Source organism: Bubalus bubalis, chromosome 6 (assembly GCF_019923935.1).
Source record: "Bubalus bubalis isolate 160015118507 breed Murrah chromosome 6, NDDB_SH_1, whole genome shotgun sequence".
NCBI lineage: Eukaryota > Metazoa > Chordata > Mammalia > Artiodactyla > Bovidae > Bubalus > Bubalus bubalis.
The window spans coordinates 15,949,139-15,963,728 of record NC_059162.1 but is presented as its reverse complement, the minus strand read 5'-3'; the positions used below and the strand labels follow the sequence as shown (position 1 = coordinate 15,963,728).

The 14,590-nt window shown below is 43.4% G+C and overlaps 1 protein-coding gene across 3 annotated transcripts in view; it reads right to left on the bottom strand.

The window, feature by feature from the left end:
- Window positions 1-4,921: 4,921 nt before the first annotated feature.
- The window catches only part of KCNN3 (potassium calcium-activated channel subfamily N member 3), a 174,307-nt gene continuing 164,638 nt past the window's right edge, over window positions 4,922-14,590 (bottom strand). For 2 of the 3 annotated variants that reach the window (XM_045166029.1, XM_045166031.1), the window contains exon 8: window positions 4,922-13,571. In XM_045166029.1, coding sequence (XP_045021964.1) covers window positions 13,275-13,571 — 297 coding nt within the window. In that variant the 3' untranslated portion in view covers window positions 4,922-13,274. The remainder of the gene's footprint in view (window positions 13,572-14,590) is intronic. The other variant, XM_045166030.1, reaches the window with a different exon arrangement.

Below are 14,590 nucleotides of genomic sequence, written 5' to 3'. Positions count from 1 at the left end.
GGCTTCATGTTCCATGTGTTGGCCCCCGACAAACCCACCCTCTTCCCTCATGAAACAAAAGGGGACATCAGTTCCTGACGAAATCTGTACACCACACCTTCCAGGGGAAGACTGTTTGTTTTTTTCTGATAGCCTCTGCTTAAGCCCTCACTCTGAGAGTCATTTGCTCATGTTGGCTTAATTTGGGCCATGTGCCCATCCTTTGGGGAGGGTGATGAGTTCCTCTGATTGCCCTAGCCTGCCTTGGTCTTCCATGGGTCTGGAAAAAGAATTACTTCTACCCAAATGCATAGTGGAGATAGGGAAGGGTGTATTCACCAAATTAAAATCCAGTACCATGGGCTGGAGATTGGAGGGAATGGATGTCCTGGAGGTAATGAATACTGTCCTCCATAGCTTTCTTTCACCACTTTTCTCAAAAAGAACCAAAGATGTCAGCCCCTCTTGTGGATGTTCAGGCAATACTAGATGATTATTTTCTCATCTGAACCAAAACCAAACAGGATCTTAGGTTCCCGAATTTCTGAGTCAAGTAAACATTGCATTGTCATCCTGAGGGAAAAAATTCCCTAGGAAATCTTAAGTATAAATCTGTTAGGATTCCTAATTTCTGATGCTCAGGCAGAGCTATGTATCTACCTTCTCATTCCAAGAGGTGGGAGGTGAGGAGGGTGTTAGAAGAAAGGGCAATTGAATCACGGTGTACAGGCGCTTACAGAAGACCTGACATTTCCCTTGATGAGTGACTGAGGTGTGGGTGCCCCACTGCTATATGTATTCTTTCTTGAGAAATACTTGATGGCTTTTAAGTGATACCCCAGTGTTGCAAAGTAGGAGGTAGAACAGATTTGGAAAGAAGCCTTACCTAAGAGGAGAGGAAATGGCCTGTAGGCAGCAGTAACATATTGCATTCATGTTTTTCACCTTTGGTTTTCTAGGGGACAGGATTGCATTTTAAGAGATGCTATTAAGTGTGACTTGTCCCCGGAAAAAAACAGTGTAAATTTCAAATTCACACTACAAAAAAAAGATTAAGCTAATTTTGGCTAATATTCATGTACTATTTGTAGCAGTGACTGGAATAAAGATTAATAACCTTGACCACCCTTAGCATAATCCACTGTAATTCTGGATATAAAATTGCATCATTTTAATAATCTAATTTAATGTCTCCTAACCAGTGGGGGTTCTTGTAGATTTGCAAGTATTAGCTCGAAATTCTCTAAACTAAAGGCAGATAACATTGAAGATGATCAACGTCTCTGGAATATGAAATACATGATGAATTAATTTAGCCAGTCACAGTATGCATATCTTTGTTTTCAATGAGAGACTGATAATATGGTGTGTGTGTGTGTGTGTGTGTGTGAACATGTATGTGTAGAGGGAAGCAGGGCATTTTATTTTTAGCTAACATTTGCAAAATTGATAACTGACTAGAAGGCTGAATCTGGGAAGAATGTGGTGAGGTTCTGGGCAGGCCTCAGCTTTCCACACCGGCACAGAAGGCATTCTCAACATGGGGTGACAGCGTTCCAGTTCAGTTTCTGCCCAATTAGGCAGAAGTTCTCTGATTTTGAGCCAATCACTTCTCTTGCCCCTCCATTTCCTCTGTGTCAGGTAAGGGACAGGACACAAATTTCCCGGATGCTTGTGTAGTTTTTCTATTCCCTTGGTTGCTGTATTTCTGTCTTACCTGCAGGGGGCAGTCTTACTCAGAGGGCCCCGTATTTAGCAGGATTGCCCCGTTCTGAGAACTGGGCCCACTTTGGGGTTCTAAGGTCCCTTTCCCCCAGTTTTCATAGCTATGCATAATGTAATAACGGATCAAGTTTTCTTTAAGATAGGGGTCATTTTTTTTAAAGGTTAAATATAGTTAGGAAAGGATCCATGAGTGTGTCACACGGCAGGTTACCCTGTTTTTGTGTTAGTTTAGTGAGACATCTGCTATCAAGGGCAACGTGTTTTTTTCAAGTTTAATCTTTTTTGCCAAATGAAAAATGTTGGGATGGCCCTCCCCGAATCCTCGTAGAGACCTAAGGCCAAAGAAAGATATGCCCCAGACAGACTGTGTGTCAGGAGAAAGCGGAAGGCCGCAGCAGCCAGGCAGAGAAATACTGAGTGAATAATAACCTGGCAGCATTGTTTGCCAATATGTGTTGAGTTGAATGCAAATTAGCACAGGTTCATGGGTCCAGAACTGGAAAGAAACGAGGGCAGGCTGAAAGGAATGGAGCTTCAAGCAAATCCCCATCTTAATACAAATCTCGCCCTTTCTGCCCCCTCCCCAATGGGCTCCTTGCCAACTCGGGAGGGTAGTGATCCCCGGGGGCGGGGGGCCACTGGCCAGGCTGGACACCTGCGGGGGTCTCACTTCAGCAAGCTCTGGATCAGCCTTCAACTCTGAGAGCCCTTTAGACCCCCTGGGGGCTTCAGGGAAATTCCCCGGGCACCACCCCAGACTCTGCCTTCTGAATCTCAGGTCTCAGGGGCACTGGCTTGAATGTTTTCAAAAGCTTCTGAGATGCTTCTAGTGTAAAACCAAGACTGAGAACCTCTGCTCAGATAAATGGACTCACCGTACTGTGTAACTGCCTGATCCTTTATTTGAACATAGCTGCAAGCGTACTTTATCACACATCAGTGTGTCTATGCATCCTCATTGATAACAGTCGCTTACCTCCGGCACAGTTCTCACTTTCTCCCCCACGTTGTTAAAACTGGGTTAGATACTAAACTCATGTTCGCTTCTTGGCAGGGCCAATCTCTTGAGTCAGGCACCGCCATCAGCACTAAGGCAATGCTGACCTTGATTAAACAAGAGAGGCAACTTTTTCCAGGGGGCTCTGTTTCCAACCTAAATTAAGATTTCCTCCTTTAAAAATTCCTGTTTTCACAACTGCAGACATAGGGAAGAAGATAAAGGAAATCAGCCGCTTGCGTTTTTGGTTTTGTGTTTGAGTCAGTTCCCTTCCTGTTTTTATTTAATGCCATCATATCAGCATTTACCAGAACATTTTTATAATGCCCCTTCTCTCCAGCTTCAGTTCAAGAGGAAGTGGCAAAGGCCACAGACTCAGCTCACCCTCAGGGGCACAACTCTCACACTTTGCACAAAGAAAGAGATGTCGTCTCCCACCCAGACCTCCAAACCCACCCACCATTTACATTCCAAGCCTGGGTCTAGGCATGTGGTTGACATATATTCTTGGTCTTCTTCACAACGGTGGCCAGCAATAGAATTTGAGCCATTAATTTCCATTCTTTCCCAAATGTGCTGAAAAGTCTTAGGTTGTATTTTCAGCTTAACTCCTGACTTTGATAAGTTATTTGCTGCTTGCTTTTCTCTAGCTCAATTTTCCCATCTGAATAATGGGAATATTTGTCATCTACCTCACAGGGTGATAACTAAATTATTGACATTTGAGGTCCTTGGATGAAAGTTATTATTGTTTTTAAGTATGAAGTATTGTTGTTTTGTAATCACTGGGTTGGTAAATGCATTCCTTCAATAAGGGATTTTGGAAAGAGCTTTAAGTAATGAATGGCTACAGAAATATAGCTAGATATTTTTTGAAAATATTTTAACTGAGAAAAAACCCTCAAATATTAGATACTGGTTTTGAAAGTACCTAAATTGTGTTTTTCTTTTTCTTCTTCTTTTTTACCTAGAGCTACAGAAAAGTTCATGGGGAGAACAGTATGGTATGGGGGTTTCAATTTGGGGAACTTGGTTTGCCAAGCCTTTTAAAAAAATTAATTGACTTGACTGCATGCATCGGGTCTGAGTTGCAGCACACGCAAGTGGAATCTTCCAGGGATAAAACCCACGTCCCCCACACTACAGGGCGGATTCTTTACCACTGAGCCACCAGGAAAGTCCTGCCAAGCCTTCTTAATGACAGTTCCACAAATGCGGCTGTAGCAGTGGGACAGCTGGAGAGACTGGTTGTCCTTCTGGGCCCCTCTGATATTTCGAAGTGTCTCTTCTGATTAACACCGTGAGTGGGCATTGCCTCTCTGGCCTGGCCCTGGCTGTCATGAGGGCATTGCCACTTGGGCAGGGAAATGGAGAGAAGACTTAGTTGATGTGAAGAAGTAAAGTGTTTCCTTGAGCTCATGAACAGAGCCATGGGAACCATGGGACTCTGCCTGGGACTCTGGAGAGCTTCTATCCAGAGAGGCAGGTCCCTTAAAAGCTGTCACACCATAGAACGAGATGACCTTTGGTAGACAGGCTGATCGATACAGATGATTGTGTTATTGTAGAAAGACAGGGAGCAGGAGCTCTAGAAAGTTCACTGGGGTCCCTTGGCTGGCCATCTTAGAGTCTCACCTGGTTCAGGGAGAGAAATTCCTACTTGTCCTTCTGTGAGTGCTACTAAACGGAAGCAGTATTTGTTTGGCTAGTCTCTAAGTCATGTCCAACTTTTTTTGTGACCCATGGACTGTAGCCCGCCAGGCTCCTCTGTCGATGGGACTTCCCAGGCAAGAATACTGGAGTGGGTTACCATTTCCTTCTCTAGGAGCTCTTCCTGACCCAGAAATCGAGCCCATGCCTTGGTTGGCAGGCAGAATTTTTACCTCTGAGGTACCTGGGAAACCCAAGCAGTATTTGAGCCCCATCTCCTACAATTTAGTCTTTCAGATGACAACAAAACCATGCCTAGCTCATAAGGACCAGAGCCTTCTGATGCTGCTGTGTGAAGAGAACTTGGCACTACAGTGAACAAAAGGTTTGCTGTTACAATGGATTATAATGAAATTACAAAATCACTGTAACCACTTTTACTTAGGCAGTCCTGCAGAGGGAGAACAAAGCCACTGAAACAGAAAAATGGTTCCCGCAAGCAAATTCAGTTTCCTTTTTGGCGACCTGAGAAAGTTGACCACAGTTCCATTCAAAACCTTCAGGCACTTGACTTTTTATATCCTTTACCTTTTTAATAAAAAGTAAAAAACAAACAAAAAAATACATCAATGTCCTGGATAGAACCTCTCTATGTAAAGGTCTCACTGAACAAATAAGCATAGGACCAGACAAAAGAAATGGAGCTGCAAATAGCAATATGATATCTTACGAAGCACTTATATATGTATGTATATGTTATATATGAATGTGCAGGGTATATGTGTGTGCACCTATGTATGTATAAATATGTAAATATTTGCCTACATATGTCACACACACACACATATATTTATACTGACCTCTTTAGATTGAAGTCCAAGGCACTTTTTACAATGAACAGGTTAAAGCCATTAATTCAGAACATAACTGTTTCTGGGTACATATCAATTTATGGCGCCAATATCACAGTTCACACCTTTCCTTGCTTACCTCGGAGTGTCTGGTTGGTGTAACGAATAAGAGACTTGGTTTAAAGAGAGATTAGGAATGTTTCTAGATGGTCAAACTAACTTCTCTTGCTAGTTTCCCCTAGGGAGGAGAGTTCCCACTGATGGGATGCTGAGTTTCTCAAGGGAGGAACACAGATGCAGCTATTTCTGCATTATGCTGAGCAGGGAGCCAGGTGGCCTTCCAGGGGACCTGGCCCGAGGAACCACCTGATATTCTGATGGCCCTGCCAGCATTCGCTAAAACGAAAACCTTAAAAAGGTGCTTTGAGATGGCTCAAGGCTAGGAAGCGAGTACTTTTAAAATAAGACTGGGAAAAGACAGCTTCTTTGTATATACCACTTGAGCTATCTGACCTCAAGAGGAATTTTAAGGTGCATTTGTTTTTATCATCATATGGGACCTTTACTTCATCAAAGAATTCTATATATGAGGGTCAAGGAAGAAATAGTTTGATTTTCTGAATAGTAATAATGTTATTTACCATTGCTCTGTGGTCAGGACAGTGCTTACAATTAATATGTATACCACATGGGGACCTTGTTAAAATGCCTAATATGATTAAGTAGATCTGGGATGGGGCCCGAGATTCTGCATTGCTAACGAGTTCCCAAGTGATGCTAATGCTGCCGATCTGTGGACCGCACTTTGACTTAACAACTGTGAGCATATAGCTATATGCCTGAATTACTGTCCAAAGGTCCCATTTCCCCCAAATCAGGAATTTGTATTGGTTTTCTTAATTCTAGATGGAATAATAACTTTGAGTAGAAAAATCAGAACACTCTCTATAAACGTAGAAGTCTTCGTCTGAGAACAGCTAGAAGGAAAAGCCAAAAGAGACAGTTCTATTTAGTAGCAGAAAAGTATTATGAGACAAATAAATGACCACCAGTACATTCATCAGTCAATTATAAAATTGAGAATAAACTAATTTCCATTATCAAGTGAGTAACTTGCTAAAAACAGGTGCCCAGGAGTTCTGATGGCTTTAATGGAGCTCAGCGAAACATGTAACTGAGGACCAGTATAGAGACTGAGAGAATTCAGCTCAATAAAAATACAATGTGTGTTCAGGTACACACGGCTGTATTTCACATGGATAACTAACAAGGATAAACTGTATAGCACAGGGAACTCCGCTCAATGTTATGTGGGAAACTGGATGGGAGTGAGTTTGGGGGAGAAGGGATACATGTATATGTATGGCCGAGGCCCTTTGCTGTCCATCTGAAACTATCACCACATTGTTAATTGGCTCTACTCCAATACAAAATAAAAGGCTCAACGAATAAAAAAGAAATAAAAAGTGTCTCCAAGTTAGCTCTCAGCCACATGAGCAGATTGAAGCTGGGCATTTAGATATTCCTCTTTTGGATGGCATGAATAACATCACGGAGGCCCCAGCCTTACCTATATTTAAGCTCAAATAAAATGGAAGTGTGAGAGGATTCCAGCCTTTCTCCCAGGAGAAAACCTACTGTTTTGCACTCTCAGTACATCTGTGTGAATTTTCAGAGATTGTGAAGGGAAGAGATACACTCGGTTGAAGAATCTATCCTGAAGCTACTTGGTGTGCACCTGTGCAATATTTTACCAATGTGACAACAAGCAAGGGTCCTCCTTGGGAGGAGGCCACTGATTCCAGGAAACCTTCATTCCATGACCAAATGCATCCTGTTTTCATCTACAAATAGTCCCATGGCCAAAGGAGGGAAGTGAGAAAGTTTACACATGTGTCTCAACTGCTCTATCAGAGAAGGAAGGACATCGATATCGTAGTTGCTGAAGTAGAAAATTTGTCACAGTTTTGCCAATAAAGGAAAACATCTTGATGGAAACTCTTTCTTTCCTCCCAGCTAAACTAGCAGAAAAGGAAGCCCAGCTCTTTGCATGTCCTGCCTCCTCCCTTCATTCCCTTAGGAGCTGTCCTCCATGTTGTGGTTAAATGTGTGGAAACCTGGCTCCCTGAAGGAGCCAACTCGGAAAAGCATAACTGCCCGCTGGGCTCTCACTGGACCCCCAGGGAAATGGAATTCCAATCCCAGTTATACTCTGACACAGAGAAACTTACAGTGCCTAGGATTCTGACTCTTTTGTGTCACAGGAGAACAAGACCCTTCCTTATGCCCCATTCTACCATTGCCAAAGGAAAAACTGGCTGAGTTTGAGACAAATCATTTATGTAATAGGGCCTTTGCATTTAGATAGAAAGAGCCTGCCCTTTAATTAAACTGGTTTGCACAGCTACTAAAGGAGTGATGGCTTTTAAAATCTCTTCTGAAATGGCTTGAAAGAATTTAGGGTAGAATTAGTCTTCTAAGTGGGGTAGAACGTTCTTTTATCTCTATTAGGTCTCAGAGAATTAGAATATGGCAGTTCAGGAGGCTGAGGACCCTTGGTCTGGGTGTCAGGCAGTCACTAACAGCGATGTGTAATCAGAAACAGTCGTTGGGAGGGCAGGTTGACACTGTACCTGCTAAAGACTAGTTTGATACAAAATGTTAATTGAAAGTTACAATATATTTTATAATATAGCAATATATTTCATATTTAAAATAAACTGTTATACTTTCTCCTATCATTAAAAAATAGCAAGCAGTACAGAGGCAAGATGCAAATTCATATTGAAGCTCATCTGATTCTGAATATAAACACATCAGTCTCTGAGTTCGCCATGGATATATTTCCTCCATTGACATCCTGCTGCTCCCTCTTGTTGTTCTCGTCTGGTCAGTGCAGAATGGAGTTGGGACCAATACTGAGTTGTTGCGCCATTAAAAAGTGTGTCTGATGAAGGTAGATCAGTCCTGGTTGAGGTTCAAAAACTGAGACAATATGATACAGCTAGAGAATGTTGTTTATTCCCTGTCCTCCTTCTGTGAACTTTCATGTTGGCTGTTCCGATCAGATTGACATTTGATTTGTCAAAAAAATTTTTTTGGCTATAAATTCAGCATCTCTTTGGGATCTGAACTATAGGTTGGTATTGGATTTTGTGCTTTTCCTCCATCAGCTTGGTTGGTCACAACGTCTGTTTTGTTTGTCTCAACACATGGTCCAAGCCCAAGAGTACAGCTTCCAGAACACGTTCCTCAGGTGTGTAAACAACTGTGGCAGGGCACTTGGCACCTAGATTTGGAGGTCATACGTTGACGATTTGATAACGGTTTTGTTCAGAGGGAACTCCAGTTCATATTTGGGCATTTCCAGTAATGGCGTAAGGAAAAAGATCACAGTTATTTTTTTTTCTCTATCTGTATATATTTCTATACCATTCCACTGAGAACTTTTTAATAAGCTTCAGTCTATTTTAGGAAAAATCTACATATTACTTGTCTGACAGGAGTTTAGTGTTAATTTCTATTCATGCAGCTTGGCACAAGCTTCCAGGATGAAGAGCAACTCACCTATATTCTACTACCAGAGGCAGACACTTAATATTGCTATCCCTGTAACATTCCTTTCTTAGTGGTATCAGTGATCCCGTTCCCACAATGTTTACTTTGGCGGCAGCAGAGAAGGAAGGGATACTGTCCAGGGTGTCATTAAGCCGACCGACTGTAGCGGAAGGATGGGAAGGGAAGAGGCTGCTCCCGCCTACCAGGAAGCCATCAGGTAGCTGTCTAAGGTACTGAAACCGAACGCGTGCAGAGTCAATAGGGGCAGCAAAATGATGACGTCCGAGCCTTCATCTGCTTCTAAGCAACATCTAGGGAAGTGGGATGACTGCAGAACGGGGGATATATTTTACGATTTAAAAGCAGTAACTTTTAAAGAGCAGTAACCTGCTGGTAGTACAATGACTTCACAGCGTCTCAATTTGGTGCTTTGATGCTAGCCGCATCATGGGTTCTGGAATGAAACACTGATTCTTAATTTGGGGTGCACTGTTTGATGAGGTGCACTCTGAAGGAGGAGAGAGGTCTTGGGACTATGTGCTAATCCCATGCTTCTCTCCCTGCTAATTTCACATAGGTCAATATGTAAGAATTACTATTTGGTAACTACTGAGTACATTCTGAGGCAACACCAAAGTGTGGACTAGACAGAGTTGGTTTGGGCTGGTGTTGTTGACAATAGTGATTCCATTTTAAAATCTACTGAATACTTCACACTTAAGAATGTTAACTGTTGTCTTCATTTTAAGTATAGAGAAATTGAGGTCTGAGGTGGTTCTATTCATTGGCCAAAGATGTGGATCCAGTGTCAGATTTTTATTTCTTCTGATTCCGTATCTCTAGATTTATTCTCTTCCATCATGATTTATTCATAAGAAATTATAAAATATCAAAGGGGAAAGCCCTAAATGTATTAGAATCATTATTTCTTCAATATTGTTTCCTCCCAGCCTTTAATATGCAACAACGGTTTGCACTTGCTCCACACTTTAGGATTTGCTTGTGAATACATTCTCTATACCTTCTCACTTAGGAGATTATTGTTACACCACTGGTACTTGCTGAGGTCAGAAGTTAGTGGTGATTCAAGGCCTTGCCCCTCTTGCTCTTTTGCATTGTATTATACCTTTCTAGAGATAAGATGTCATGAAGTTACATATTATGAGGATGGCAAGAGCAGTTCATACACACTTTATGATCATTTATTGATGATGATCACACATATGTGGCCTTTGAGCCAATGATGCAGATTTTTATTTGGACTTCAATCTAAGGAGGGGTGAGCCCCTAGTCTGGTATAACTTACCAACTGATGTTCTGTCCTGAAATCCCACTGAGATTAGTGGTCTTAAGTAATCATATACATCCCTGCCTTTACAGTACATGAAGCTATAATATGGCTTAAGCAATGAGGGGGTGGCTCTATATTTTTAATTCAAGTGTCTAGATATTTTAGGGAATATCAGAGTATACTTTGATCTGACACTGAGTTAACAGAAAGATTATAGGAGGGGCTTGGCCACTGGGTCTGACTTCCAGAAGGGGGAAGAACTCAATCAGTTCAGTACTGGAGTGAGGTTACCATAATTAATTGTTTTTTTCATATAGCCAACTCTTGAGTAGGTAATTAAATCTCCTCTACCACCAAACTTGAAATTACAGGACAAAAAGGTGTAACATGAAAACCCACCCGGCCCCCTTTCCATCTGACTGTGATGCTGAGGCGCAGTGGACTCAGCCAAAAGAAGGGCTGTAGGAAGGAAACGGGTGGGTGACATCCTGGATAATCAATACCTAAGTCATCAAAGGTTGATTGTACTTGCAGGAGAATAGGTAACTTCCCCACCTAAAGCTGAAATAGTGCAGAGGAGCAGCGTCCCATTTACCACTGGAGGGTCAAAATGCGAATTCGATCATTTTCTTTTTTTGAAGAGTAAGTACTCTTTTCCCAAGGAGAAAAACCTTACTTAGCTACTGCACTACCAATAGGTCTAGTCACACTACAAACTCCTGTGTGTTTCTAGGATACCAGTGACTGCTGTTGCTGAAAGTATCTCCAGACACTCTCTTTGCTAGTGTTGCTAGCTTGGTCATTAGGATTTACCCAAGTGAACAGCATTAGTGATGGGTTAAAGAAGAGCCACCCATGGACAACAATGGGTCAGTGACAGTCTGCACATACTTTTTGAAAGGAGGAGTAGCGGTGGAATCTTGCATGCCATTTGTTTGAAATTCAAATTAAATCCCTACATGTGCACATGTGCACACACACACACATCATGGGGCTACCTGGGGAATGGGAAGAGTGAGTAGGAATTAAGAGTTGAGGGCTGCATTTAGATGATCACAATTGGCACGCTCAGGTTGACCTGTGAAATGAACTAATGCCACAAAGAAAACACATGGTTATTTCTTCTGCTTATCTGTCTGTTTACACTTTCAGCTGTCACTGAAAACAGGAGCACCATTCTTGGGACATAAAAAAAGATATGGATCTTTTAGATAATCGATAGGTAAAACAACAAGTAAAAAAAAAAAAGCCAGCAGTAAGTGTGGCATCTATGGTATACAGAACCACCAAGGAAAATGCTCAAAGGAGTTATTGAGATAAAAGTGAGGCCATCGAAGGAAGAGCAATAGCAATACAAAAAGATAAAAGAAGAAATTTAACAAGAGACCAGGTCTTCTTGAAAGAGTGGCCTTCCTAGGTTGTCTACCTTTTGCTGTCTGATTATTCCCTTGTCTTTAGAAGACCAGGCCCAGAGCTGTAGAAGTCTCCACAGCTAGACTCTGCTTTCAAAAAGGTGATGCTGTCCTGGGATACCCCACAGGACCATCATCCACACCACAGATGACATCCTTCATTTTACCCTAAACAGATGAAATGTTCCCTACAGTATCATTTAAGTCAGAAGTCAGAAGAAGTCAGGCAGAAGTCAGAGACCTTGGAATGAGAAATGTGATGACTAGTTGGATGGTTTTCACATCACAAGCATTATGTATAGTTAGATGATGGTATGAGAAAAATATCTTGCATCCGGATGCCCTGTCCTCACAATGCCTATCATACACTGGATCTGGATGTTTCTGGAGCCTCTTGAAGTTGGAGAAGTATTACAATAATTTTCGCACCAAGATAAACGTGGCACAATAGGAATAGGCTACTGACAAATCTATGTCACCTTATCTTACCCACAGTGTTCTCTAAGGGCTCCCTTTATCTTCAGAACCTTCTACTTTGGTGTGGTTTTAGGTCACATAGAAGGGACCACCTGGGTCACTCATCCTCACTTCTCCTCCCAGCTCTCATGTGAGGCCCTTGACACCTTTGTACTCTTAACATCGGGGGCTGGAAAACTGTTTCTGGATAAACATCACTGAACAAACCCCCAGACAATACTTCTATTCATGAAGGTGTCCTGGGATTGCACCTATTCACACATGTGTGTGCATGCGTGCACAGATCCTCTTCCCCTGCCCTCATATCCATACACCTGATCATGCACTCCCGTGGAACACAGCTTGTTTGGATACGAGATAAAAACTCTGCAGAAGCTGTTATTTTTAGAAGGCTGCTTATCTCTCCAGAATGCCAATTTTGGCTTGTCATTCATCTCAGAGCAAGCACGGTGTACCCTGTTTTGTATTTGAAGGGACCTGCGTCTTCAGTGAGGCTCCGAATGTGGCAACACTGGCAAACCCCACTGAACTGACAGCACCCACATCCAGATTCAGACCAACTCAACGTGCATTTAGAGAGTGCCTACTGTGTGCAGAGTAAGGTACCAGGTCCCTCTTTACTTGGGTCAAGTGCAAACAAGAGAAGACCTGGGTTGAATGTGGGATGTGTGTGTGTGTGTGTGTGCATGCACACGCTTGCAAATACATGGGTTTATATGACTATTAATATTGAATGGAGAGTCTGGCTTTTTATTCATCAATTTTTCTTTCAGTCTAAATTTCATGACTGTGTAAGGGATGGGAGGAAAGAACATCTATTTTGGCAAGCTGTGGACAGCTCTCTCTTACTTTTGTCCTCTGGGGGCTTCCTTAGACAAAAGGAAAGGAAAGCAGTGGGCTGGAGGACCCCAGGGGTGAGGAACCCATCTCCCAAGCCTGATACCACACCCTCCCTCCAGCGGGACCCTCCAGGCTGGCTTCACTGTTGGCTACTTCAGTGCATCTGACCCCCCACCCCTCCCCACGTGAAGACCTGAGATTGAACGTGGATTTCTGTTCTCCACCAACTCTGCAGCAAGGGCCCTGCCAGAGGCGTCGCTTCCTGTCATCTCCTCTTCCTGCTCCCAAGTAGAGGCACCTAAACAGAGATTAGATTTCTGGTTTCAAGGCATATCAAACCAAGCACGCTGAATGAACATGAGTTAGTTAATTAGCTCGGTGTCTCTTCTTTACGATCCCTGGTCTGAAATGTTCCTTGATGGCAAAGTGACCAGGAGAGAGTTGATTTGCATCTTAAGACCTATGGGTAATGCTTCTGGAGTGGGGAGTTTTATTTAGCAACTGCTTGAACTTGTGTATGGGGTCGGAAAGGAGGTGGAGCTGACCCCGATCGGGCTGTCGGAGAGTGGGGTGTGGGTGGTGCCCACCGCCACGCTGACGCCCCGGGCCTCCATGAGGGCAGACAGGAGCTGCTGCTGCTGCTGGCGCAAGGTGTCGGCGATGAGCAGGGGCAGGGAATTGAAGCTGGCGGTGAGGTGCTCCAGCTTAGACTCCAGGCTGCCGATCTGTTTCTCCAGGTCTTCGCTCCGATCATTGAGTTCTGTGATCAAGTCATACATGACGTTCTGCATCTGTTTGGGGAGATGGAGAGGTGAGAGGTGGGAAAGCAACAGGTCATCACAGGGGAATCTGTGATGAGAAAAATGAGATGCTCTGCCAGATGACAGTGGAAAGACCACTCTCCAGGGACCAGCTTCCACATCAGCTGTGTCTGCTCTGGCCAAGGATGGAGAAGCCATTTACTTTCTTAAAGACATGAGGCTCCTGGCACGGTGATTTTTATGTTGTTATTGTTTTATTACAAAAAGAATGCATATTACCTATAAAAATATATTAGAAAATAGGTAGGATGGAAAAGCAGCAGCACTTCTGAAATAGAACAAGTCCCTAATGTGTCCTCCGTTTCTAACTGCATCCAACCTCTCAGCTCATACAGCAATGACACCTACTGATTAAAAAGAGACGGCTCTGAGGCAGGGAGTGGACAATGCAACAGACTCATCATCGGTAGGCCAGGGTTCAAGTACATGTACACTGCTCACTAACAGTGCGCCCTCCCTCAGGTCCCTTAAACACTCTGAACCTTGGTTTCCTTACAAAATAGAAGTTAATAATAACTACACATAGTAATGAAGTCATTGCTCCGCCCCCTGCTCACTTTCAACACCACCGCCAGAATGTATGATTATCTGATGATACCGGTTGCAGTGAAAGGGAGCTGCCTTGCAGAGATTATAGCACCTCTCCTGCCTGGTCAAGAACGGACATCGCCTCAATTTGGGACACCCCTGAAGGGCCAGTCCACCTTGGGAACTGCCGTGGGCCGGTCGAGGACTTTGTCTATCGTATCATGGCTCAGACTCTCTTTCTGCCACGTTCTACCCACCTCTCTCTCTGACAGGTACGGTCCTGACACTGCTCCCCAGTAAACATCCTGCTCTCGTGCCATCTCCCAGTGTCCCGGGACCCGCCCATCACCAGCACTCACCCCATACACATCCCATGGCCGACAGCCTCACCTCCTCTAAACCTCCCTTAAAAATCACCTCCCCACAGAAGGAAAGGGTGGGACAAATTGAGAGAGTAGCAC